The following is a 25,300-nucleotide window of genomic DNA, read 5'->3' as shown; positions in this document are numbered from 1 at the left end:
ACCCACGACATGGCTCTGCTATATCCTCAATCCAAAAGTGGTTCTCCATAACCTGGACCGCGGCTGATAGATCTCTTGAATTGCTAGGAGAGAATACTGTAACAAAATAGATTGCCCCGGAGCAGCCACCTTCCTGGTAGTGTGCATGATGGTAGAGAATCTAGGTTCTGGCGCCGCTCGGTTTCGATCCATCCAATTTTTAGCCCGACGCTCGCTTATATAATCACGAATTGAAAAATTGTGGTCTCGAGGACAATGTCAATCGCATTCATCACCGACCGACGTCTTGCGGAAATTTAAGCATTGTGAAGGAGGGTTCAATTGAAAAGGAATAATTGATCGACATGCCTCACAAGCATACGCGTAAGCGTACCGGTGGCGCAAAAGAGTAGGTTCTTCTTCCTGCAAACCAGGGAGTCAGTCCAGCTAAGCAGACAACAGTTTCGATCTTGCGCCAGGAGCTGTAGTAAAACCTCTCGCAGCCTTTGAACACCCAACGGTCTTCACGAAAAAATCCAGCGATCAGCCAAAGAAGCGGAAACGAAATGCGCGCAACGAAGACGATACCCCACGTGCGTTTGCACGTCTCATGCAGATGCAAGCGGGCGTGAAGCCGCGATCAGGCTTGGACGATGGAGCATCACGCAAATCGAAAAAGCAGAAACTCGGGCAGGAAGCGCCGCCTCCGCCTACTATGCCGAGCAAAACAATCACATCGGATCCTACCTTGAAAATCCAACCCGGCGAGCGGCTTGCCGATTTCGCTGCTCGAGTAGATCAGGCTTTGCCTATGGGAGGGCTCACGCGAAAGGGGAATACCAAAATCGATGGGATCAAGGAGCGACAGACGAAGACGGAGAAGCGCTTAAAGAAAATGTATGCAGAGTGGCGGGAGGAAGACGTGCGACGCAAGGACGCCATTGAGGAGTTTCAAGAGAAGCAGGAGGAACTAGCAGAAGAGAAGGAGACGGAGCTCGGAGGTCAAAGTCTAGCATTCCCCGAAGGAAAACGGAAGAAGAGGAAGCGGATGCTAGGCGAGACGGCGATGGACGACGATGAGGATCCCTGGGCGGTGTTGAAAGAACGTCGAGAGAAACCCAAGGGCTTACATGATGTGGTGCAAGCCCCACCCACGCTCAAGGTCATCCCCAAGGAGAAATTTAAGGTCCGGAATGGGGCGAAGGTCAATGTCGCCAATGTCCCGGCGAATGCGGGATCGTTGAAGAGACGCGAGGAATTGGGCGATGCGCGCAGAGAGGTCATCGAGCGGTATAGAAGCATGATGAAAGGCACGAGGTAATGAATAATTGAAACATGAGAAAATGGAGCTGCAGTGCAGGATCATTCATAAAAGCATGTGAAGCAAAACTCGCAAAACGCGAGAAACTGAAGCTGTAGGTGCGTCGACGGAGGAGAGATGCAGCCAGTGCGCGGATCTTGCGCCATTGCGCATCAGAAACGGGTTTGAAAGGAACTGACGAAGCCAAGCGTAAAAGTACAAAAGAGTCGAGCAGGGACGTCAGATGAACTATCAGCTTCTCGTTAGAGACGAGCTGAAAGTCGAGCGCGACGAGTGATGATCGATGCTTGAAAATCGATGAGCTGAGCAGGAAATCGGAGAAACGATGCATTATTTTCGGGTATCAGCGAGGTGATGCGATGTGCATCCAAACCTGACGTCGAAGAGCGAGACCCAATTAGTCGGAACCTGGAAAAATGTAACGAACAGTTTCAAGACCGATTAGTCGCAGGAGTCGGATGGTCTTTGCAATAGGGTATTCGGGAGATCCATCCGGGACTTCTTTCCAATACAACATCGCAAGTCTGAATGTTCCCTTCTCGAATTCAAACCCAAGAAAATTTCCGGCACCATATCGAACAACCGAACCAATCAAGCAAGCAAAGTAAAGCAACCAAGCAAATCGATCTAGCAAAATCAAGGAAAACCAAATAGATCAAAGCCAAGCGAAGAACGACTTCAGATCCAAGCAAATCGAAGGCGCACCAACAGGAGATGTATTCAAGCCATGATCGGGTCTCGAGACGCCGTTGAGTAAAAGCTGGATTTCATCGAAAGCGTCCTTTTCACACGCTTTCATTCGCAGGTACGGTCTTCTCGGCGAGCACGAATGTCTCAGCGGTCCAGCCATACGCACGTGTGAGGCGACGGCCGTGCCGACGTGCGATCCAGTATGGGATCTTATTGCTCGGATGCGGCTCATGAAATATGATGCTACGATTACTGAACTTATCGTCGGCCATATTGGCGGCGTCCCCTATGACTACAGAATCGAACTTCCATGCTGAACCGTACAACTTTTCCGCACTGAAGCTAGCGGAGACCATGGCGTACATGAAGTCATTCCAGGAGAGTTCGCCTGGTATGGCATTTGGCGAGGGCGTGAAGAAGAGGATCTTGAAGGCTTCGAGGGCGCGACTGTTGACCTTGAGGACTGGGGAGGAAGCAAGATCGGCGCTGACCGCCTTGCAGGATTTAGTTTCGCCCGAGGAGCGATCGCCAATGCATTCATTTTCTGACGAACGATCACCCGCACCCCGGGTTTTCAGTTTGATCTTCGCTTGAGTTGGCATCGGTGTGTTCACCGTACGCTCAGTGTTGACCTCAAGATCGCGATACAAATCGGCGAGATCCTGTACTGTCTGTGGGGACGCTTTCTTTGGAACAAGTTCCATGATCTCGGATTCGTTCCAGGGCGCAGTTCTGTGCAGAACTCTCGGCGGCAGTCCGATAAGACGGTCCACGAAAGACACCAGACCTTCTCGTTCGGTCCATGTGTCGAAATGCGACCACAAGACATCCAATCTGCTCTCGGCCTGTCGCATCCGCTCGACTGTCTCTCGGGTTCTAGGCTTATCCCTAGGGCAAGCAAACCAGCTTGGATCTTGACCGCAATTCTTTGTGTACTTCACGCTCTTGATATTGGGTCCGCGGATTGTCCCCTCCAATACTAAGCCGTGTCTAATCTGATAGAATAAATGCATGTCTAGGTCCACAATTGCGGGCACGTCGTCGTTGGTGGTGGTGGCATAGTTGGAAAGGAACAATATGATCTGGCGCAGAGGACCAGCAATAGTAGCTAGCTCTGCAAGATCAGCTGCCATAGCCGAGGAGATTGCAGATGAGGCTCGATGATCAGTCTCTTGAAGGCGTTGTGCTTCTGCTATGATCATCGTCAAGCGAATGACGCTCTTGTCGCTGCTAAGACTAACAGACAGCGCGCCATTGATGGCACACAGCAAAGTCATGATTTTCAGTTCGGCATCGTACGAATTGTAACGGACTGCATGGAAATTGTTGATGTCTTTACTCAGGAATTCCATCGCTCGTGGCGAAGAAGAGAAAGATAGCCACAAGTTCTGGATCCGGGACTTGAGATGGCCTTGGAGTAAGACGAAGATCGCCATGAGTGGTCGACAACTGTCTCTGTCTTGAAAATCATATACGGTGGGCTCACTTCCGTAGTCAGCCAGTAAGTCTCTAGATATCGAGAATAGACAGATCCAGACACGATGATCGTGAAACGCAGCCCACATTGCGTTCGAGACATAGAGTGGCCACGATTTCTTGTCGAGCGGTGTTTCTGAGTGCCATAGAGCCGTCTCGACAAAGTAACTTGGATCCTCTCGGAGAGACCAGTAATGTTCAATCTCAATATTACATTTGGCATACAGAAGTCTTGTCATTCGTTCAAGGTTGATGCTGACTGGTGCGCTGTAGGGTAACAGCTCTGCTGCATCTGACCATGAAGCGAAGCGAAAGTCGACTGGCGGTGATGGGATAGGACTACACTGCGGGGCTTCTAGGATACGAACACCTGGCAGATCATGCATAATACCTTGTGCACAAGCTGTCAGGAAGGTCCAGATTTTGTCTTGTCTCTCCAGGATCTCCAGACCAACGCCAACAGGATGAACTTCGTTGCTTTTGAGCCATCCCGGGGTCATATCCGCGAAGTCCCTCATGTCAATCAATCTCCCGTACTCTTGATCACTTCCTGCCTTTTTGAACAGCATTGGGTAGCACGGTCGAGCCAGATCAGTGATTTCCAGCGTCAACCTCGAATCGCACAGTGACAGAAATTCTTCCATATGCGCGAAAGCAATAGGTTCATTGGTCGCTCGTGCATGCATAAAGACCATGAGATTCCTGGGATTCTGCAGATCCTCAATATTGATGAAAGGCAGGAGAACGACATCTCGCTGATCTCGATGATCCTGCCAAATTCCACGAGTTGCAAGCATGCAGAAAATCGTGAGGTCCGGTCGATGTTTGCTGCCAATGCTGCCAGCCTGAGCCTGCTTGAGAACGTTTTGCCGCTGCTTGATTGACTTCTTCTCCCAGCGTTTGCAAATTGTCCAACCGTGTCGATGCCAGATTTCCCGCAGCGCGTTGTAATTTTCAAATACGTTTGTGCGTCGTCTGTTGATTACTTCCACGATACTTGCAACCGGCTTGATGTTCAAAGGTGCTACTCTTCCTCGGTATATCGAAAGCTGGTATCGTGTTCGTGTGTCTGGCACATCATCCCGGGACACTTCACCGCGGATTGCCGCTTGAATACTCGTTTTCGCAAGAGGGGAAGCGAGATGGCAAGCCATCTTGATTGCGTCTGCGGAATTCGTCTGCTGAACCATTTCGCTTGGCTGAAGTGTGAAGACAGTATAGTAAGATAGGCGGTAAAACAATAATTGAGAATTTCTCAAGGAGAACAAGTACAAGCGAGTTGAAGCAGATTCTGATGGATTGGGCCGGGCCATTAATGTAACAATGTATAGCGAAACACCTACAAATGATATGTATATGTAAAAAGGTTTCTCATACCTTTGCGGATTGTCTGACAAGTGAATTTGGGTGGCGTGCTCATGCAACATTCCGTGATTCTTTCACTTTGGTATACGTCGCATTTTCGTCCACGGTGCGATCTTTGGGCGTTCCATTCAACTGCGCATGGAATGCGCATGAAACAGGTCCTCTGCAGCAAGCACCTAGGCGATGTTACATTTGTTGGAGGTGAGGAACAATACGTTCGATTGCTACACAAGAAGTTATTGTAAGTCGTTTAATGATGCAGCGAAAGCATCTTCGGAGCTAACTCCGTGTCGAAAGTCGATGAACAGAAAATAAGTGCTGTCCGTCTTGCTATACAAATTTCAAAGCAAAACAAATCCATTCCAATCTTCCCCGCGATGAAGACGAAGTACACTCGCGATTGATACAAACACTCGTGTAGCTGCGTCGGCCTGTGGCTTGAAACAAAAAATGCTCGGTAAGTGGTATCCCGGAACAATCCTGCATCACCCTTTCCACTTTTCAAAAGTTCTAACGCAATCAAATCAAACCAAGAAAACAAGAGATTAGTCCTGGTCATACTTTGAGATACCAGAAGTCAAGGCGAAGCGTGATCAACGCAGCATCTCATCGATCAGATTTGAAGCCCACAGCAGCGCCCTTTGAGAATTTCTGAGCAATTAACGTGACCTTCTCTGCAAGGACGAAGGTTTCCCCAGTCCAGCCGAACGCCGGAGTCAGACGACGGCCATGACGGCGAGCAGTGCGATAAGGAATCTTGTCACTTGGATGAGGCTCGTGGAAGATGATGCTGCTGCGACTCCGCTCAACCGCAATTTTTAAGGGATCGAACTTCCAGACCGACCCGTACAATTTCTCCGCTCGGAAACCCGCGCTCAGCGCGCTGACCATTGCACTTACGAAATTCTTCCAGGGGATCTCTCCGGGCACGGCACTCGGCCCGGGAGTGAATAATATGGCCTCGAAAGTTTTCAAGGCGCGAGCATTCATGTGGAGGGTGGATGGCGGTGTCACCGACTCAGTCGATGGTCAGCTCGTTTGAATTCCCACAGAGCGATGCCCCACGCCCACGCCTCGAGTTTTCAATTTGATTTTGGCTGGAGCTGTCGTCTGAGCGCCTTCCAGTGTGCGCTCATTGTTGACCTGTAAATCTCTGTACCAAGCCTTGAGGTCCTCTGCGAGTGTGAGGTTCTGCGCGAGTGGAAGGGGCGCTCTGGCTGAGGTCTTGCTCAGTTCCGAATCATTCCATGGCGGTGTCCGCTGAATCGTTTCAAGAAGACGTGCATCAGGAGCAAATGGTGCCAGCCCATACTTCCGCAAGACCTGATCAAAATTTGCCCATAAGGAGTCGAGTCTTTGCTCGGATTGACGAGCAAGATCAACATTTTCACGAGTCCTTTGTCTCATGGCTGGACGAGCGGACCTGCTCTCGTCTTTGCCGTACTTCCTTGCGCGAACATCTTGGGCAAGAACTCTCATATATTCGGGTTGAGAGTCAGTAAGAGGCTTCGCAAGGTCTCCCAAAGTCTTATCATTATGCTTTTGAAACTTGGAAGGGTAGTCGACCAATAGACCCATATTTTCGTGAAATTCTTCAACTTCACACACACACGCTGCAAGGGTAGCGAGTTCCGCCAAAAGGTCCGCACTACAGTATGACAAAAACCTGGAACTGTCTGTGTAAGCTTCGAATAGGCGATGTGCTTCCTCGATAACCATGGCCATCCTAGCATAGTGTGAGCATTGATCGCCTAAGCCACTTCCCTTGGTGAAGATGAAATTCAGAAGATGCATCATCTTCAGATCAACCCCTGTCAGTACGCCATGGTAGTCATAGAGCCGTCTCAAATTGCTCGAACCAGGAGGCAATATTTGGAACTCTGGGCAGTAACATGGTCCACTGTAACAGGTCTCCCAGAACAGATCAATCTGATTGTCCATATGGCACTGAAGTGCGTGCTTGAGATATGCTAAAGCCTGGATATCGTTTTCTGAAAGCACTCCAGTGATCGCGACCTCATCGCCTTGCATCTGTCGTAAATCTGCTAAGAGCCTATGCAGGTAGTTCCAGATATATGCCATGACAAATGCATTCGATGTTCGCATAGACAAAGCTAAGAATCTTCGTCCCCCATCAGGCTCTGTGATAGGAGTCCTAGTCACCACGGGATACAAAGCAAGAACTGAATCTATGAAGTAATCGGGATCTTCTCTCATGGCTCAGAAATGATCCATTGCTGCGTCACGGGTAGCAGCCATGAGCCTTTCAAGTTTTGCGAAGCCAATGTATGTCGAGACGCGATAAGCTGCCTCTGCAGCGTCGTCAGACCAAGAGTTGCTTGGACCGTAGTTTGCTATCGTCGGGACACCTGGATCTGGCAAAGAGTTGAAGACGCCGTATTCTGACATGTCGTGCATAATTCCCCTCGCACACGCAACCAGGAATGACCAGACTTTGTCTTGAATCTCTAATAATATGTTTCCGAGATGCATTGGAAGGTAAAAACCACTTGTTGCCGTCTGCATGGTCTTCGAAAATTTGCTGAGATGAATCAACTTGCCGTATGTTTCACGAGTTTCAGCAGAAGCCATCAGCATCAGGTATCCCGGAAATTCTGTCTCTTGCAAGACAAGTGTTTTACGCAGGTCACATAGTATCGAACTTCGATCAGATCCCGCAAACTCTCCAGGATGGTGAAGTGCGCGGCTTTGTAAGAATAACGGCAAGTTCCTTGGCTTTTGCAAGTCCTCGAGATTGACGTGAGGCCAGAGAATCGCGTTTCGCTGAGCAGATTTGTCGGTCCAATCGGACGAGCAGCAAGTTTCACGGAAGGCGTCCACGTCTGGTCGACCCGCGAGATTGATGTCGCTGCCCCAGGCCTGTCGCAAAATCTGATGGCGTTTGGTGATTGTCTTCTTGCTCCAGCGCTTGCATGTGACGACGGCGTACCTTGTCCAGATCTCGCGTAGAAGATCTGAGTTGTTGAACAGTCGGCGTCGCCTTTCGACAATCGTCCGCTCAAGTACCGTTATTGGTTCGATGCGCAGAAATGGTGGACGATGGCCCCAAAGCATGGATCTATACAGCACTTGGGTATTTGGCAATTGATCCCAAGGTATATCACCCAGCGCGGCGGCTGCTGCTAGAAACTCAGGTGTTAGAGTGACTGAAAATTATTGGTGCGAAGCATTTGTGCACAGCTTGTCATCCCTGCCAACCGGAGCGTGTGGAGGGAATTGAGCCATCAGGACGATGGCGCTCAAAACTTGGACTTGGATAGTTAAAAGACTATGAGAAGGACTTGTTGACGAGGATCTGAGATCCGACAAGCAGAAGAAGTATGTTGTAATTGGATTTGTGAACGAAGCGTAGATTTCTAACGTTCACCAGGATTAGCTGACAGCCCTGGAGAGAAAGATTCCTTCGCTGATTTGTCACCTGGCCCAGCAATTGCCGGTATATCACGATACCTTTTGTGAAGTCAGAATGTGTAAAATAGACTTCCAAGGTTGCTGACACAAATCTGTGCACTTGAATTTCCCAAACTCCTCACGAATGAAATTAATTGTGGTTCACCGACAGATTAGAGGTCTAAAATAAGGAATCTCTCACTTTCGATAACTGGTATCAATTTCTTATTCCAAATAAAACAAAAGGATTGAACATCGGGCCTCGCCGGAACGAGATCGGTCGATCCGACACAACGTTCTCAGGTTGACGGGGTCATCAGAAGTGACAACGGCTTTTGTTCGTGTACTATCTACTGTACTTCAGGCTCTCCGGGCCGTCGACCAGTTGCCTGGAACGTTCGCAGTGCAGGCTCAACAACATCCCAGTACCATTCTGGGTTATCTTTCAACTCATCCCAGTTCCAAGTCCACACCACTTCTTCAGGCGTAACTTCCCACAAACACATCCAGTGGCCTGTCGTGACATCTGCCCGAGACGGGTTGTATAATTTATAATGCTTGAACTCGTCGACAAATTTCAGAATCGGCAATTGAAGACGCAAACGAGTTTGCGGATCGATCAAAGTCAAGCGTTGGTGTTTGCCATCTTTCTCTCTGCGCTTCATATCGAGGTGGACGAAGCCAGCACATGACGAGAACGAGATATACGGCGTTGCTTTCTTGATCGTAGGATAAAGGTGGCTTTGCAAAGTTTCCTTGCGGATCTCGTATGTATCCAGTCGAATAGTAGAATCTCTGGCGAGCATGCGGCGGGTGTCGGGATGAGGAATGCTTCCGGAATCAGAATCCCAGTATCGGAGAAGAGGCACGTTCCAGACCCCAGTCCCTCGTAGTCCCATGGGTAGTCCTTGCTGTGTACTGGAGACATGGAGATGATCTTTTGCCCAAGGATGGGCTCTTTCTTCGGACGGTATCATCAAACGTGCAATAGCATTGTGTTTAGTCAGACCGTCCTCGCTGCGTTCGTCGCTGTGGGCCGCCCAATGCCAGTTGGGCGACCTGGGAGAGTCAAGTCGTACATCCATTCTTGACGCTGTACTTTTGCGTGCGAGGAACAGAGGCAGTGCTCATTCATTTATAAAGTCTCTTGACTTGGAGCCGCGCTTGTCAACTTCGTTTGCTCTTCCAAGGTATGCAGAGGATTAACTGGCGCAAATGCGAACGAAACAATCCCAGCAAAGAAACATACATACTGAATCTTGCTTGTCTACCATATGCATTCTCGCATTCTAGCGTTGAGTATGTCGTTGAAATGTATTGCCGCCAGCGGCAAGCTAAGCAGCTCGATAAACGGCACTGTGGTTGCGCGCTCAATCGTGCTTTGCATCCGACCTCTCGTACATTTGTCCCAATTTTCAGATTTTTCAGATTGTAAGCCACTCAGGAAAACATCGGAACTCTCTCTGCTTGTTTGGAGCGTCAGATAATCGAGGCAGCGAACCGCTCAGGTGCTGTAAATCCCTTGCTCGGTGTGGCCTACCGCAAAACACAAATAGAATGCATACACCTGGGCGCATTATGAATAAGCATTTTTGCAAACATTGAACATTCAGAGCAACATGTTAAGACTTGCAATTTGATTGCGATCGTACATGAACTTCAACTCTGCTCCTGGTGTTTGCGCAACGCTGGCTCGACGGTATTCTCATACCAATGCCAGGATTGACTGGGATCTGTCCACTCCCATTCATGAACAATCTCCTCTGTCGTGATCTCCCACAGACACAAATAATGATCAGGAGAGATGCCTGCTCTCTCACGAAGTTGAGACACGTCTGCAGGCATACGGGTACTGTAGCGGCCGAGCTCAGAGTCATAGTGGATAATCGGGAGTCCCGCGCGAAGCCGTGGGCGAGGATCGATCAAGACGACACGTGGTGAGCAGATACCTGAGTTGAGGTATCGTGTTATGTCCTTGGCCACATATTCGGGATTGGTACACACTTGGAGATATGGTGACTGTGTCAGAGAGCCACGGAGATGCAGGTACAGGGACTGGGCACGGAGGTCAAAGGAGGCCAAGCGCACTGTAGGGTTGCCTGCAAACATGCGTCCGCCTTTCCGGGGTTGGTGAGGGTAGGAGTAGGAGTACCAGAAGAGGAGAGGCTTGTCCCACAGGTATGCTGCTTTGCGATCTGCGGCCAGTAAGCGACATTCGGGCTTTTGGATGATCTCTTCGGAACAGGTGGAAGTTTGCTCCCAGAGGTGATTACGAATCCAGACCTCAGGCACATGGCTATACTTTCGTTCGTATGGTGTTATTGGATCCAATCCTTGCTGTTTGACCAGTCTTGTCCGAGCGATCTCTTTAGTGAGAGGACTGGGGAGGGGGTCTGGTAGAGGCATCTTAGAGTGTGTATAGTCGAAGAATCATTAAATCTCCTGAATTTGAAGATGGCTGTTTGGTCAACCACACCGCAGCTTTATATTATCTGAGAACATAGTTACAGGGCTGAAGCTCTTCGTTCAATTTGCTCGAGCGAATGAATATCACAGCGCCACGATGCCAGTGCGCTGGCACTTGGTACAAGGCCATGATACATGGTGAGTACATATCATCTTGCTATCACGTCTATAATTCCCGGTATCCTGTACCCCTCTTCTGCATGCCATGGCACACAGCAAGTGATGAATTCAGCAAAGGTCGTCAATTCTTGAGAACGCGAATGCTGTAGTTTCTTGCCGCTGGAGAGAAACAGACAAGTAGCTTTTCTAGCGATCGGCGGTCATTTTAGTATGATTCATCTATAATGAAATATCTCGGCTCGTAGATCGGAAACTATATGGAGATCTCATGTAGAATCGTTGGCTGGTAACATTGGTCTTGAGGAAGATCCGGAATCAACGACGGCAAACGGCTATCATCAAATAACATAGGCTGGAGCGTGCTAACACCGTTATACGACCACCTCTGAGCAGATCATTTGCTCCCCCGGGATGTGTTCTTCGATATCAAGACAACGCGCTGGCCAGTGAATAGTGACAATACTCGGCGATTCCCGTGATCTGAATTCTTGCACATTCTCGGCCCACCACAAGGTTTGAGATGGCAACCAGCCCTGGAGGCCGAAGAAATGCTACTGACCCAAATGTTCATGATGTAGCATGTCACTGTCGTCTCATCCATGGATCTCCGTCAGACTAGCCCCAGAATTGTCCCAAACTAGCCCAAACCCTAAACCCACGCGGCTGAAGGGGGGCCCGTCAGCGCTAGCGAAGGACAATAAATAACAACACCTGGGCAACCTTGGAGGAAAACGAAATCCTGCGCTCGTGATCAGAAGAATACTGCCTGGAGAGAGCACAAAATTTTACTGGCATAATCATAATTTGGGAGAAGAAGCAGGCGATCTCCGGGAATTTTCAAGAGCTCAAGAGCAAACATGAGATCATCATCGCCGCAATAATCAAAAGGACTGAATTAAGGAGAAAGACATCCAGCGACATGTACAAGCAAGCAATCTAAGGACGAAATTTTGAAAACATCATCCACTTAAAACCTGCATCCAAGAACAACAAGAAATAATGTCAACAAACCGCTACCCACCCTCCTCCTCCGACTCGGAAGACATCAACCGCCGCCCCAGCCGCTCCCGACAACGCCGACGGTCCTCCCGCCCAACAAGCCGCATCCGCGCCCAAGGCGACGATGAGGTCGTTGTCGAAGAATTCTACATCCCGCGCCCGCCCAGCCGCACGCGCTCAGGACGACGACCCCCCAACGGCGGCAGCGGCGAGGGAGCGGGCGGAGGTCCAGCATATGCCGGCGTGCCCCCACCGGATCAGGGACCGTATGTGCTCATCAACGACGACGACCGGAGGAGGAGTGGGGCAACTTCCGGGGGCGGAGAAAGGCGCTCACAGCAGCAGCGGAGGAGAGGTCGGAGACAATATCTCCAGCCGGAGGAGAGCGGCGGCGGAGGCGGGAATTTCTACTCTTATTCCTCGCGGAGGAAGACGACGCCTGTGTATCACGTGAGCGCGAAATCGGAGGAAGACGACCAGAACGAGGATGATGTTCTCGACGACTACTACTACGGCAAAGGGGGCGGCGGGCGGAACGACGGGAATCTCAGCGACGAAGACTACGGCGAGGCGGAGATTCATTTTTATGACAGGCCGCCGCCGCCGCCGCCCCATTCGCAGTCGGCGCCGTACCCGCCGCGGCCGGGAAGTCGGCCTGATGCGGCGGCGGCGGCGGAGTACGAAGCGCGCGTGCGCATGGAGGAGCGATCACGGTACAAAACGTCGCGGCCGACGATGGTCGCCGAGGGGAGAATGCAGACGCGGGTTCAGGAGATCAAGGATACATCTCTGCGGGTGGATTTCCTGCGTTACCCGCCGGCGGGCGCGGCGAGGAAAGGCCTCTGGCCGCGAGCAGCGGTCGCCGCGCCGGGGGGTGGAGGGTCCCTCCCGCGGCCGGAGACCGGGCGACGGCCGGTCTCCTCGTATGAACAGGGCCGACTCTCGCGGACGCAGGAGTCGCTGACGTTGCCGTTGAAACTGGTCCTCACGCGGCGCGGGGAGAGGTTCAAGGGGAGGGAATTCCAATACACGCGGGGGACGTGGGACGATCGGGCTTTCGCGCAGCATTTGTTACGGGAGTACCGGAGTTTGAAGGCGCGACAGATCGGACTCCTGCAGAAGATGACGTCGTATCGGGTGGTGTCGTATGTGTATTTCTTGCAGTATCATGCGTACCCTGCGGGAAAGTTCCCCTATGGGCATTGGAAGATCAGTGATCGGAAATCGGTCACCCGGAGGTGTGATCAGACTGCCAGGAATGCGTTCATGTGGAAGGTGCATCGGCTGGGGAAAGGCGAGATGGGGATGTTCTCGAGTCAGAGGGGGAAGGATTGTCCGAGGTCGGGGCGGGATTGGGTGTGTCGGTTGGATTCGTTGGTGGAGCTCGGCGCGGTGGTTGACATTGAGGTCAAGGAGCAGTTTGATACGGTCAAGATCTATATCGGACTTATGCTGGCGGTGTTGTCAAGTTTGGGAGTAGGGTTGGCTTATGGATTTGCCACGGAGGATCGCGATTTCTCGACGGGTTTCTCCATTGCGAGTTGGATGATCACCGCGTTCGGGTTCATCATTGCGGCGATTGCGGCAGGGGAGTTTATTGGATTGGAGAAACCATCTGCGGCACTGAATACTGGCGAGGAGTTGACTGCGGGTACATACCTTGACAGAGAGTTGATGGAGAGGTAGTCGAGAAACGATCGACATGTGTATGGAGCGTTCTTGGTCGCCAACCCTTACTGCCAATCAGCCAAGACGTGCCGCTGCAGTGGCACCATTAGCATAGGTCGCGACTTTTCTCGAACGTCAAAAAGATCCGAAGATCTGGTTGTCGTTCCCGCTATGTGGTTGTGAGGATACGGCCGAGTCGGCAAGCGTACATCGTATCAGAATGACGGACTGCATGGCTCGAAATGTGGGCGCGTGATCATCATGACAGTACAAATGGTAATGACGGCTGTAGAAATACATGCGGCTCAAGCGTCTCGTAGCAGCCACGGGAGTTGCGCGACCCGGCCGTCAGTGGCTGATCGAAACGACAAATCATAGGCCAGGCGAAGGTCGGTCTCGATGATTTAAATTAGTCAAAGACTGTCAATGTTGTCTCAGCGTACCATCACGATGCTTCTGTCCTTCGCCACTACCGCGCATCACGAGGCTTCTAGCGTTTCTGCCACGCATTCTCGCCAAGCGTGGAAATAGCTCGTCTGAAGCCATGTGAGTGGCGGGAAGGATTAAGCCAGTCAAGTTTGAGGAATTAAATCGCGACGTCGAGCCAAGCCTTTTCAGATGCAGACACCTTGACGTGGTGGCGTTTTGTTCAGACGACGCGGCGGCTCTGTCCTCGAGGGCGACTGTCGTCCGAGTGCAGAACGGAAAGTCGCCTCCATAGTGGCGTACGTAATTGGAGTTGATTCATGTCCGGGCGCGAATACGTCTGATTGGTGTTAATTGGCTGACGAGCAAGCCAAAGGACGAGAGCGCCGCCGGAAGTAGTGGTCACGGTCCAGGCTCGCCGGACCTTTTGTCCGTTCCCGTGGGGCCGTCGGCTAACCATCAAATTGCGGGGTTGAGGCTACCTTGGCGCCATCGACCACCACAGGTTCATTTCTCCAGATGGTCGCGAAATCATCAACATCTACAGTATTAACGGATTCGCGAGTATGTGCAAAATCCGTCAAAGTGATAATCGAGACCACTTATCCGAGTCAGTTCCACGATGCCGTGCGAGGGAAGATGAGCAGAGCTTATACATATGCCACTCAATCTGCCGCCCGACGGTAGCCAGCGATCCAATAGGAACCTCTCAAAGGGCTGCTTCACATCTCGAAAATCACCTGGGTAGATCTCTGAGTTCGACACTGGTGACTGGGCGCGCATCATCGTGTACCCGATGCTTCTGAGCTGATCTCGCCTCGAGCACCTCTGCAACACAGCAGCACACACGCCCACCATCGCAAGCGGACAAACCGCCGAGAGGTGTAGCGCACGTCGTCAATACTTCTGGAGAAGCTACTGCGGGCGGGCGGCGGAGGCGAAGCTCGTGAGTGGTCCTGAAAGCGGCAGGTAATGCAAAGAGGGCGCAGTGGACGCCCAGAACTTCCATTGATGAATAGCGCAAGTGTACAGGATTTAGCGCGGAAACACATGCATGCATGCATGCACACATGAATTGACGAGTCTTTGATGCGCGAGATAGAGCAATCGACGGGGTCATCGTCGTCGCACACGTGGTGATACCTGTCAGATCCTGAGACGCGCGCCAACTGACTGACGACAAACCCTATCAAGAATGCCTGTGTACCTAGGTATGTATCTATGTGCCATGGATGGACAGATGATTGAGTTTTCGATGAACCTCATGTATGATATTATATCAATGGAATCCATGGTAGCTCAGGTGCAGGTGCAGGTGGGTTCCCACTGATGATTTGGCTGCATTCCCAAGCCGCTGGTCTATATTGGCGGGATCGCAGAGAGTGACGCTATAGAGTTGGCGCCCCTCATTTGTGGAGAAGCCCGCCCGTGCATCGTCGACTTTGCATCGCACCTGTGACCTGGGCCATCAATTCATTTCCAGCTCATTGCTCCAGTGTTGTCCTGCAAATTGGGGCCGCCGCCTTCTTTTCTTCCTTGGCCAGCACCACCACTGGGGTGTCTCGAGTATGTCTGATGACATGGATCATGACATTCCAGTCCCTCTGCACCGCCAATTTTCTTCGCCCAGAGCCTTATTTTATTTTACCCTGGTTTAGAGCACCCACCGTCCTCTTGCTTGTGCCGCTCATCTTCTGACAGGTGCTCACATCCCGTCCATACCTACCAAGCAATTATATGATATGCGCCCAAAGCATTTACCTGTGTGGGATCACACCCCTCTCTCCCTCTCTCTCTCTCGTTGTCTTGCTTCATGTAAGGGTCCCGTCTGTTCAATCATACCTAGGTAGGTATCCTGTGATAAATGAAATGTTCCTCTCCCTGCAGTGACGGATTGTTGTTGTTGTTATTATTACACTCCCGGCTATGCATGTCACACCAATATTTACCCGGTTGTCTTTCCATCCATTCATTATCCTCCGTCCCTTGTCACATGCACTTCCAACGGGGCATTTTGATTAGTGGCGGCGGCGACATCCTGGCTGCAAGTCTGCTTTGCATACTGTACATTCCTTCACCACCTTGGCACCGCGAAGCGTGCAGTGACTAGCTGAGGTACCTGTCTCTTTTTCTCCATTCTCGAGGAATAGAGTGTATGTGCACACCCATGTGGCGCGAGACCATCCTCAATCCGTACAAGCCGCCGAGGTACGCAAGACAACACCATCGAAAGCCGAGAACTCACGTCTCACTTGGTTCAATGGAGCGCGAAAAGACCTCACGATGGCAGCTGGAGCTTGTTGCCGAAGTGCCTTCCTACATAATGACCCACAACGCCTCTCATGAAGCAATGTCGCTTCCTCCCCTCCCCCGTCTGTCTGTTCCTGCCTATATTCCTTTCATTCTCTACGAGCAGGAAATCACAGCTCGAGTGCATACAGTGCTTAGGCGCATTCACTCTCACTCCCAACCGACGACTGTCGACATACAACACTTTGATACCGCCGAGTGACCGAAGTTCTTGATCGTCCCAGAGCGGGCTCCTCATCACACCTCTCGCGGATCGATCCTTCGAGCGTTCAACGCTCCTCGCAAGACCATCATGGTCTCCACCGACAGCACTCCTCCGCCTACGGAGGTCATCATGGCCAGCAAGGGCGGCGACCACTTCATCGAGAAGCTGGAGGCGGGATATGGCGAGGATCACCACGATGCGGCTCGCAATGCGGCTCTCCGTGCAGAGCTCGAGAACCCAAACATTCATCAACATGTAAGTATGGTTTGCGGGAATACACAGATTCAATTGATATCAAGATTTCAGAATACTAATTCGTTTCCTTCCTTTTCCGCAGATGAACTTGAAATTATTCCTCGCCTTGACAGCCATGTCTTTCCTTTGGGTTGGATCGCAGATTCCGCTCTACCTCTACGGCGCTGTCCTCCCGTTGATCTACAGTGATATTGGAGGTGCAGATGGCACTGTGAGTACTACATTCCGGACAAAGGCAATCCGAAATACAGCTGCTGATCACGATGCCTACCTCCACAGTATCTCTGGATGGTTATCGGTTACCTGATTCCCAATGCCGCGCTGTGTCCTTTCGTTGGCAACCTTTCCGACATGTTTGGACGGAAATCTGTCGCCGTCGCTGGTCAACTCATGCTCATGATCGGACCTATCATCGTCTCGACCGCCACAAACATCAACGCTGCCATTGGTGGGTCATAGACGACACATGTCGAAGCATGAACCTAGCTGACATTGCATTCCAGGTGGCATGGTCGTCTGTGGTCTCGGTGCCGGTCTCAACGAGCTCATCTCCCTCGCCGGTACCTCCGAACTCGTCCCCGTCCGCAAGCGACCCGCCTATGTCGGAGCCGTCGTCGCCACGATCCTCCCGTTCTGCCCTTCGGCTCTGTGGGCCCAGCTCGTATCCATGCAAGGCGGCTGGCGATGGAATGGCGCCCTCATCGGCATCTGGAATTTGGTCGGCCTCATCCTCGTCATCTTCTGCTACAAGGACCCGCTCAGCGATGTGCCCATGCGGCCCAAGAAAGAGATTCTCGCGGAGATTGATTACATCGGTGGATTCCTCAGCATCGCTGGTGTCGTTCTCTTCATGGTGGGCATGCAAACTGGTGCTCAGGACACCCCGTGGTCCTCCGCTCAGGTGCTCGTTCCGTTCCTGATCGGCGCTGCTTTGATCGCCGGCTTCTTCGTCTGGGAGATGAAGTTTGCCAAGAACCCCATGGTTCCCGCCGCGCTCTTCTCCAAGGACAAGCGCTCCATGATCTCGATTCTGCTCATCACCTTCTTCAGCGGCGGCAACTTCCTCGTTGTCCTGCTCTTCTGGCCCACCCAGTCCTTCAACATGTACGGTGACGACCCAGTCCAAGACGGCATCCGCACCCTACCCATCGGCTTCGGCATCATCGGCGGCGCCTTCCTCGCCCTCGTCCTGATTGGCGTGACCAAGGGCCGCACCACCATCATCATGATCTTCACCACCGTCCTGATGACCGCCTTCACCGGCGCCATGGCCGGCGCCTCCCTCGACAACCTCAACCACTACGTCTACCCGATCCTGACCATGTCCTGCGTGGGCGTCGGCGCGGTGATCATCCCCTGCAGCATCATCGCACAGATCGTCGCGCCCACCGAACTCATCGGCACCATCACCGCCATCACCCTCTCGATCCGCTACATCGGCGGCGCCATCGCCTTCACCGCCTACTACAACGTCTTCTACGCGAAATTCTACCCGCTCGCCGTCATCGCGGGCGCCAAAACCGCCTACGCGGGCATTTGCTACGACTACGATTCCCTCAAACACATGATCGAAATGGCCGGCCGCTCGCAGGCCCGCCTGCTGAAGGAGTTCATCGCGGAGAGCCCGCTGGTCCTCAAGAAGGACGTCGCCTACGAGACGATCATCGGGTTCGTGCAGGAGGCGTTCACGGAGGCGTACCGCTATCCCTATTACATCTCGATCGCGTTCGGCGGGGTCTGCATCGTCTGCGCGTTGTTCCTGAGGGACATCCGGAAACACATGGAGGGGGTCTGAAGAAATCTCTCGCAACCGAAGACGAGGGCATGCATGGAAAGGAAGGGAGTTATATTTATGGAAGATGATTGTATGAAAAACGAACCATTTTTTTGACATCCTTATTTCTCTCAATTTTATTATTTTTTGGGAAGAAATCATAGCGGAATTTCATCATCATCATCATCATCGTCGTCATCGTTTCTGCACCGTTAACGAAGGAATCAAAACCGCCGGCCTCTCCATGCCGGCGCTCCTCACGAGGGACCTTTCCCGCCCGTACCCTACTGGAGAACGACACGAGTAACAAGATCCCGTACTGAAGATCCAGGTGAGCGAAAGGGAAATCCTCGGGCAGCAGGCTCGCCGAACATTCGCGTGTATGCGCGCCGGAGACGGCCGTGGACAGTGAAAACGGGAGCAAGGCCGGCCTGAAACACGTAATGACAGATGAATCAGGGTGAAGTCTATCGTGGGGAACCGGTGGGCTAGTGACGATGGGCTTGGAGATAATCGTGTGAGGCTAGCGAGCTAGGCAGGGTTTGCCGGATGGCTGGAGATGGAGAGGGAGATGGAGATGGAGAAAGGGGCGGCGATGATTTACTGTTGAAGTGGAACCTTAGAGAACTTCAGATGGGAAGGCGGAGACACGACGACGAATTATATCTGTGGGACGTGTAGGTGGGAGAGCTCGTATCTCGTGACTTTACATGTTATTACAAGTATTTCTCATTGCTTGGGTGGGTTAATAATTATAAATGGATGGACAGCACAGAATTGATCTTTGTCGCTGCCCATACATGGTCCGCCCGGTCGCTTTGGAATTTCAGTAGGTACTCGTTCCAACCCAGCCAAGCCCAGGTGAACCAATCCACACAGCCCGGCCGGCCAGCAGCCTCACGAGAAGATCCGGTTTAATATGACCGCCGGGCGTCATTTCGCACGCGCGCGTGAACCGGCGCATTCCACCACGGTACCAAGGTCCTCGGGAACACTGCCCGTGTGCGATCACTTTTGCCTGATGACGGCGCGTTTTCTACGTGCTGACGGGACGACAGACAGCTGTCATCCGGGTTTGTGCGAGTGGGACACATGTATGTATCTTCTACTTCTACGTAGGTGGACGGTGTGTGCCGCCGGTTCAAACAGCGCATGTGTGCGTGTGTGTGTCTGGGTGTTCCCTGCTTTCATGTCCGTGGTCTTGGTGCATATGTATATCTGTTGATTGATGTCCCCCAAGGTCACTATGTGGTTGGCGCAAATTGATGCAAAGCTGACGAGACAAAGGCGAAACGGCGCGAGAGAGAGGGAATGTGGGTGTGCGTGTGCGTGTGTCCGTCGTTCGTCGCGCGCGTCGTCAAACCGGATTTCTCCCTCCTTCCAAGTCTCTTCTTGCCTGGCGCGCGTCTTCTCTTCGCCCTCTCAACGCCCCACCACGTTTTATCCCTCACCACTCATATCCCTCCATGCTCTGATCATTTGTTTATTGATGACTGCACAATGATGGATGAATGGCGAGGCTATGCGGATATATGCATGCCTGTATGTGTGTGTGGGCCAGGATCAGGATTTATGCTTCTCCCCTTCATCTCACCACTACTGAACGTTGATGCGCGCAACGTCTGCTAATTCGCCGAACCGCTGGCCAGGATACAGCAACTGTTGCGCGCGTCGCATCCCACCACTTATCATCAGTATGTACTGCACGGCATCGCCATGCGATTCACCTCTGTGATGAACGTGGGAGTGCGAACAGGTGGGTCGAGCGCATTGTCAAGCCCTTTCATTTCGTCTCCTTTGTTCTTCTCGTCTACATACAACACCGGTGATGAATAGATACTGTCCATCAACTCCTCACGGGTTCCGTTCGGGCACACCCTAGCACGACATTGATCCGCAAACCATTTGTACGACCGCTCACTCGGGACCCGTTCGCTACTCATCATCGTCCACCATCAAGGGGCAAGGAGAACAAGGGGAAGAAGACTACAAGCAGCCGGTAGTAATCGTTCCTCTCGACCATGCTATTCTAAGTGTTCTGTACTACCCACCACATGGGTCCCGTTAACAATTCCATGGTTCTCGACCTCACGATCGTCCATCCTCTTCTTCATCACTGGGTGTCTCGCTCGTACCAGACTTCGCGTCCCTGATTCATCTTCAAACACTGGCCGCTGCTCCGTGGCGACAACCACCCGATACGCCACTGCTTCCTCATCGCCGTCGTCAACGTGACTGTTGAAGTACCCGTCCGGCCGCTGCTGGTGTTACTGCTCGACGTTCTCGCATGTTATCATCACTGCCGCCGACCTTCTTCTTCCTTTTGTTGTTTTTGTCGTTTTAATCGTCGTCGGACCTTTTTTGTTTTCTTTTCGTGTTTCACTCACTGTCTCTCCCGCCCAAGTCGATATCGTCACCGGGATGCATCCTTGTTGAACAAGCAACGCAGAGGAGAAATTTGTGTAACCTGGTCGTTTCGCAAACACGATCGGCATTCGTTTCGATTTCATTCATTCGTCTCCAACATTTTCACAACATCGCCAACAACGTCCCTCACTCTCTTTTCGAGAGGCGGCACATTGCGCCATGGAGGCCACTACCCTCATCACATTCCTTTTCAATACTAAACCACAATACCGAACTATCGAATTGTTCGGATCATGGGACAACTTCAATCTCCCATATCGCATGCACCATGACCGCCGTCGGGGCAATGGAGTCTGGTCGGGTTGCTTTCAGTTCGAGAACATCATCTTCGATGGCGGACGCAGCGAAGGCGACGACACGCAACTGGCGTGGAGCCGACCTCGGACGGGAGGCTTGAAGCAAGGCGGCACTTACTGGTATTACTACCGGATGAACTATGAGCAAGACGCCTACGATGATCGACTACCTTTCACCAATGACTGCCCACTGATGCCCGGTCAGACGGTCAACATTCTTGAAGTACCCATCGAGCAGATCCGCCTCCCGCCGCGCTGCCGGACGGCCCATGCCGACATCACAACCTCGTCCAAAGTCAACCGACCGGAACTACAGGCCCGAGCGCAGTCTCTTGATCCCGCGAGCAAGTATGCTAAGCTTAACCCTCCACCATTCTCCAAGCTATACAAGAATTGCAAGTCGGACCATGCTCTCAGCGGTCGACTAGAGAGTGTCCCTGCGTTGATCCTCGAGGAAGAGCGTCGTGCCAAAAGCGAACGCAGGAATGTAGCAAGAAAGACCGGAAAGCTTACTCCATTGCCCTCGAGACAAGCGTCGGGCTCTGCTCACTCAAAGTACAGCGAAGTCAGCCTCATGAGCGAAAGCTCAAGGTCGGGTCCCCGCAGCTCTCGCCATGACAGCACTGATATGAGCAGAGGTCGCTCTGCTCCAGGTTCCGCGCCGATCTCTTTTGTCTGCGACGACAGCGATGAACATGTGGCGATTCTGGTCAACGCGCATGCCGAGCAGGAACGAGGACTCTCCTCCCGAGCGAAACACGTTCTGAAACCAGAATACCCCTACCCTAATGTTTTGGGCGCGTCGCCGTTGACTTCGATCGACCTGCTCGCCGCGACGCTCTTTCCCTGCGAGGACGATATCGATGATCTAGAACCCAATTCGCCGCGCGTGGTAGATTTGGCGGAAACGCCGGCGGTCGAAGAACGTCGCGACTCGGGACAGGATGGTGAAGTCATTGCATCGATTGTCGCAGCCGCTTCTCCTCTACGCCTTGCTATTCCCAGCCGGGAGAGCGATGCGGTTTCTCTACAAAACCGACCAAAATCCGCTGGTCGTCAGGACTCCACCTCACTGGCCTCGCCGCCTCGACCGGATACTACAATCTCCGGCTCGATTCGTTCTACCATCGGCGACAGCCCTCCAACGCAACAACGGCAAGGTCATCCTGATATCTACTCTCAGCCAAACCTCACCCTTCAGGGCGCGCCTTCGCCTATTCGGCCACAGTTGTGTCCAGGCGGTCGTGCAGCAGCTCGACATTCATATCCCGGTTGTGGCCTCCAATTATTAACGCCTCAGACGGCTGCTGCGCTCGTCGGCGGAAACGTCATCTCGGGCAGGAGGGGAAGTGCAATTGATTTTTCGCGCCATCGTCGTCTTCATCAGCCTCACGAAGCCCCGGCGCACCACCGTGACTCTGCTGGATCTTCTGCCATGCTCCTCACGCCGACCTTTTCTGCATGTACCATAAGTTCCAGCGACGGTCCGAGAACGCCCATGACAACCACCATGTTCAATCCGATCTCCACATTCGGCCGTCTACCATCTCCCACGGATGAGATCGATTTCGACATCGATATCAACAACACGACGGCTCTGGACATGTCTACCGTGACCGCACTGGAGAAGCCCATCTCACCGAAACAACTCGAATCTCACGCGGTTTCTCGTCCACGACCTAAAACCGCCACTGCTGCAACAGGTGACCGAATCGTCGGTCTTGTCGTCAAAAATGAGGATCTTCTTCTCAGTCCCGACGACCGTAAGAACAGCATCGCAAGTACAGCGCCCTCCAGCCCGTCCTCATACCGCACCACCCTGGACGATATGCTCACGAGTACGCCCAAATACTCTTTCGAGTCGCCACAGGTCGCACGAGAATCCTTCATCGAGCGAATCGCTTCGTACGCTTCCGTCACGACAGCGACAGCCGCACTCGCTGAGACAGTCTTTATTTCTCCGCCGGGCGCATATCCCCCTTCTCTGGTGACTGAGACATCCTGCGCGGATCTCAGCACCAGCGATACATCCACCATCGAGCCACCCTCCCAGCCACTGACTCACCCTCCATCACCGACCAGACTCCCCCCTCCGCCTCCTGTGCCTGCACCCATACCTGTACCTACAACAGCACCTCCTGCGCCGCCGACAACGACATCAAAAACAACCACAGCACAAATAACAACCACGCCGCTACCCATCCTATCTCCCCCACTCCCCTCCTCAACGCGCGACTACACAACAATGCACCCGGCCTTCCGCCCCCGAACCTCTCAACCAACGCGTCCACCTCCCGCAACCCCACCTCCCCCACCACCGGCGTCCGCCTCCGCCGCCCTCCGCAGAACAACTTCCTCGGTCTCAACCATGACCGCCTACACCTACGCGAACACTTACACCTACACAACCTCCAAGGCCAACCCGAACACAAGCGCAAGCGCGAGTCGCCTCGGCACAGGAACCGGCTCAGAGAGCAACCTGGGCGAGCGCGCCCAACTACAAAACATGATCGTCTTCGGCGCCGAGGACGACGACGACGACGACGATGACGACGACTCGATCAACCCGCACTCCCACTCCGACGACGACGACTACGACGACCAAAGCCTCCACCCAAGCGCCCTCCTCTCCTCACATCCCAGGACCGAGAATCCCTCCTCCTCTCCCTCCTCTGAAGAGCAGACCCGCTTCGGCGACGTCCGCCTCCGACCCCAATACGCCACCGTGCCCTCCCCGCCGCTGCTGGAGAGAAAAATCGTCGTGCAGCATTACGATATCCGTGCGGAACACCCTCGGCCCCATCACGCCAGCATCAGTGGCGCAGTTGTGGGCGGCAGTAACGGTGGAATCGGGAACGATGCGTCGTCGTCGTCCTTGGAATATCCCGACGACGAGGAGGATCTGCTCTTTGCGGAGTTGGGCTATCTGGGGGAGAGCATCATCTGTTAGAGGACTTTTCTTTCCTTCATTGAGTCTCGGAAGTTGTGGGTCTAATTTATAATGTGTGTTCATGTGTTTGCATTTGTGTTCGTGTCATGAGGCAGAGGGGACAGAGGCTGACGGAGGGAGGATTGGTGTCTTGGGAGTTCGGCCGTTGCTGTTGTTGCTGTTCTTTTTTCATGTGGCTTCTTTCTCCTGGGAAAGGGAATGTGGGTTCTGGAGTTCCTTGGGATTGTTATCACTTCTTTCTTTCTCATCTTACTTCGATAATAAGAGGAGCTTTGACACGACATTCCTTTCTCGCTTTGTCCACCACTTCCCCTCTATGATGTCTCTTCTCCCCTCGGCTTGTTTTTCACGCTTGCCTTTTCCTCCTGCACTTCATTCAGGCTGTTCCGAAAACGACGTCCCTTTGGCTACTGCGGATCTACCTACCAGCCGCACCCGTGGACTGGACCTGTGGGCCCGGCCGGGCAGGTGAGGTGTAGTCTGATGTTAGGGTCTACGCAATTTCCAGGTCGGGGCAACGCTATTTATCATGTCTGGGATTCCAACCCCAACCTCAGCTGTTGTCGCTCTGTCAACCGCCTGTGCATTTGTGTCTCGCGAGGAGACGCGGGACTTTTACATCTACTTCTGGGTATTGGGTCGACTGATGTAATGGAACATGCGATATTGCGTGGTGTCTGGTGAAAGGGAGATGTGGCAAGACATGTACACTTCCACGACAACTTTTATTTCCTCGCTCATAGAGGCGAACAAGACTCATGCCGATGATCACATCTAGGAAGAACATCGAGGCGTTTTGGTGGAGTCCATGGTATCAATTGAACCCTCCCTAGAAACCAATGCAATGCCCAAAGATAGGATGCCGCAATCCTTACAACTACAACCGTCGGCTGATGGTAGCAGCAGACGCCGCATCTGTTCAAGATGCAGGTGTTACAAATAGATGCATGTGAAATGCGAGTGACGCATCTATTCAAGACGCTTTCACTGGATGCACGATTGCGCGGAAAGTTCGAGAATACCTACGCATGTCACAACTGGGTGTTGGGCGACCGGTGAAAGCATGCATCATTAGACGCATAGCTGTCTGCTCGTAGCAGCCCCCCACCTGCATTGGATACAAAAGGCCGACGTCAATCGTGCTCACTGTTTCGCGCGCTTC

The 25,300-nt window shown here is 52.6% G+C and overlaps 11 protein-coding genes across 11 annotated transcripts; 5 read left to right on the top strand and 6 right to left on the bottom strand.

Moving 5' to 3' along the window:
- Positions 1-344: 344 nt before the first annotated feature.
- Positions 345-1,300, top strand: K489DRAFT_412623 (uncharacterized protein; the record flags this gene model as incomplete). The annotated part of the gene is made up of 2 exons (XM_033607951.1): positions 345-388; positions 442-1,300. 2 exons carry the CDS (start codon positions 345-347, stop codon positions 1,298-1,300), a joined length of 903 nt encoding a protein of 300 aa, XP_033456986.1.
- A 392-nt stretch (positions 1,301-1,692) lies between these two features.
- K489DRAFT_62318 (uncharacterized protein) lies at positions 1,693-4,957 on the bottom strand. The gene is made up of 2 exons (XM_033608771.1): positions 4,844-4,957; positions 1,693-4,665 (listed from the first exon to the last, which is right to left on the bottom strand). Exon 2 carries the CDS (start codon positions 4,654-4,656, stop codon positions 2,086-2,088), a length of 2,571 nt encoding a protein of 856 aa, XP_033456985.1. The 5' UTR covers positions 4,657-4,665; positions 4,844-4,957; the 3' UTR covers positions 1,693-2,085.
- A 431-nt stretch (positions 4,958-5,388) lies between these two features.
- Positions 5,389-6,318, bottom strand: K489DRAFT_383503 (uncharacterized protein). The gene has a single exon (XM_033605618.1). The coding sequence runs from the start codon at positions 6,308-6,310 to the stop codon at positions 5,861-5,863; it is 450 nt and encodes a 149-aa protein (XP_033456984.1). The 5' UTR covers positions 6,311-6,318; the 3' UTR covers positions 5,389-5,860.
- A 759-nt stretch (positions 6,319-7,077) lies between these two features.
- On the bottom strand, positions 7,078-8,356 carry K489DRAFT_403958 (uncharacterized protein; the record flags this gene model as incomplete). Its single annotated transcript, XM_033607103.1, has 2 exons — positions 8,303-8,356; positions 7,078-8,208 (listed from the first exon to the last, which is right to left on the bottom strand). A coding segment is annotated over exon 2 (828 nt), but the record flags the coding sequence as incomplete, so codon positions are not given.
- A 214-nt stretch (positions 8,357-8,570) lies between these two features.
- On the bottom strand, positions 8,571-9,405 carry K489DRAFT_383501 (uncharacterized protein). Its single transcript, XM_033605617.1, has one exon. The coding sequence runs from the start codon at positions 9,325-9,327 to the stop codon at positions 8,593-8,595; it is 735 nt and encodes a 244-aa protein (XP_033456982.1). The 5' UTR covers positions 9,328-9,405; the 3' UTR covers positions 8,571-8,592.
- Positions 9,406-9,507: 102 nt separating this feature from the next.
- On the top strand, positions 9,508-9,755 carry K489DRAFT_383500 (uncharacterized protein). The gene has a single exon (XM_033605616.1). It carries the CDS (start codon positions 9,517-9,519, stop codon positions 9,727-9,729), a length of 213 nt encoding a protein of 70 aa, XP_033456981.1. The 5' UTR covers positions 9,508-9,516; the 3' UTR covers positions 9,730-9,755.
- Positions 9,756-9,901: 146 nt separating this feature from the next.
- On the bottom strand, positions 9,902-10,648 carry K489DRAFT_434048 (uncharacterized protein; the record flags this gene model as incomplete). Its single annotated transcript, XM_033608546.1, has 1 exon — positions 9,902-10,648. The coding sequence occupies one exon, from the start codon at positions 10,646-10,648 to the stop codon at positions 9,902-9,904; it is 747 nt and encodes a 248-aa protein (XP_033456980.1).
- Positions 10,649-11,590: 942 nt separating this feature from the next.
- K489DRAFT_383499 (uncharacterized protein) lies at positions 11,591-13,687 on the top strand. The gene has a single exon (XM_033605615.1). The coding sequence runs from the start codon at positions 11,828-11,830 to the stop codon at positions 13,511-13,513; it is 1,686 nt and encodes a 561-aa protein (XP_033456979.1). The 5' UTR covers positions 11,591-11,827; the 3' UTR covers positions 13,514-13,687.
- Positions 13,688-14,491: 804 nt separating this feature from the next.
- On the bottom strand, positions 14,492-14,966 carry K489DRAFT_383498 (uncharacterized protein). Its single transcript, XM_033605614.1, has one exon. The coding sequence runs from the start codon at positions 14,928-14,930 to the stop codon at positions 14,658-14,660; it is 273 nt and encodes a 90-aa protein (XP_033456978.1). The 5' UTR covers positions 14,931-14,966; the 3' UTR covers positions 14,492-14,657.
- A 1,257-nt stretch (positions 14,967-16,223) lies between these two features.
- Positions 16,224-18,831, top strand: K489DRAFT_344083 (putative major facilitator superfamily transporter). The gene is made up of 4 exons (XM_033602312.1): positions 16,224-16,691; positions 16,774-16,902; positions 16,971-17,139; positions 17,195-18,831. Exons 1-4 carry the CDS (start codon positions 16,524-16,526, stop codon positions 18,484-18,486), a joined length of 1,758 nt encoding a protein of 585 aa, XP_033456977.1. The 5' UTR covers positions 16,224-16,523; the 3' UTR covers positions 18,487-18,831.
- Positions 18,832-20,731: 1,900 nt separating this feature from the next.
- K489DRAFT_62207 (uncharacterized protein) lies at positions 20,732-24,380 on the top strand. The gene has a single exon (XM_033608770.1). It carries the CDS (start codon positions 21,052-21,054, stop codon positions 24,136-24,138), a length of 3,087 nt encoding a protein of 1,028 aa, XP_033456976.1. The 5' UTR covers positions 20,732-21,051; the 3' UTR covers positions 24,139-24,380.
- The last annotated feature ends 920 nt before the right edge of the window (positions 24,381-25,300 follow it).

Source organism: Dissoconium aciculare (assembly GCF_010015565.1).
Source record: "Dissoconium aciculare CBS 342.82 unplaced genomic scaffold K489scaffold_12, whole genome shotgun sequence".
Classification (NCBI taxonomy): Eukaryota; Fungi; Ascomycota; class Dothideomycetes; order Mycosphaerellales; family Dissoconiaceae; genus Dissoconium; species Dissoconium aciculare.
This window is presented reverse-complemented; position numbering and strand designations above follow the sequence as displayed.

What these genes read in the sequence shown, in the direction of transcription:
- K489DRAFT_62318 (XM_033608771.1), bottom strand. Translation starts at nt 4,656, where the DNA reads ATGGTTCAGCAGACGAATTCCGCAGACGCAATCAAGATGGCTTGCCAT.
- K489DRAFT_383503 (XM_033605618.1), bottom strand. Translation starts at nt 6,310, where the DNA reads ATGAGAGTTCTTGCCCAAGATGTTCGCGCAAGGAAGTACGGCAAAGAC.
- K489DRAFT_383501 (XM_033605617.1), bottom strand. Translation starts at nt 9,327, where the DNA reads ATGGATGTACGACTTGACTCTCCCAGGTCGCCCAACTGGCATTGGGCG.
- K489DRAFT_383500 (XM_033605616.1), top strand. Translation starts at nt 9,517, where the DNA reads ATGCATTCTCGCATTCTAGCGTTGAGTATGTCGTTGAAATGTATTGCC.
- K489DRAFT_383499 (XM_033605615.1), top strand. Translation starts at nt 11,828, where the DNA reads ATGTCAACAAACCGCTACCCACCCTCCTCCTCCGACTCGGAAGACATC.
- K489DRAFT_383498 (XM_033605614.1), bottom strand. Translation starts at nt 14,930, where the DNA reads ATGGAAGTTCTGGGCGTCCACTGCGCCCTCTTTGCATTACCTGCCGCT.
- K489DRAFT_344083 (XM_033602312.1), top strand. Translation starts at nt 16,524, where the DNA reads ATGGTCTCCACCGACAGCACTCCTCCGCCTACGGAGGTCATCATGGCC. An exon ending in ACCCAAACATTCATCAACAT is followed by an intron (nt 16,692 to 16,773) that starts GTAAGTATGGTT and finishes CCTTTTCCGCAG; the next exon opens with ATGAACTTGAAATTATTCCT. An exon ending in TTGGAGGTGCAGATGGCACT is followed by an intron (nt 16,903 to 16,970) that starts GTGAGTACTACA and finishes CTACCTCCACAG; the next exon opens with TATCTCTGGATGGTTATCGG.
- K489DRAFT_62207 (XM_033608770.1), top strand. Translation starts at nt 21,052, where the DNA reads ATGGAGGCCACTACCCTCATCACATTCCTTTTCAATACTAAACCACAA.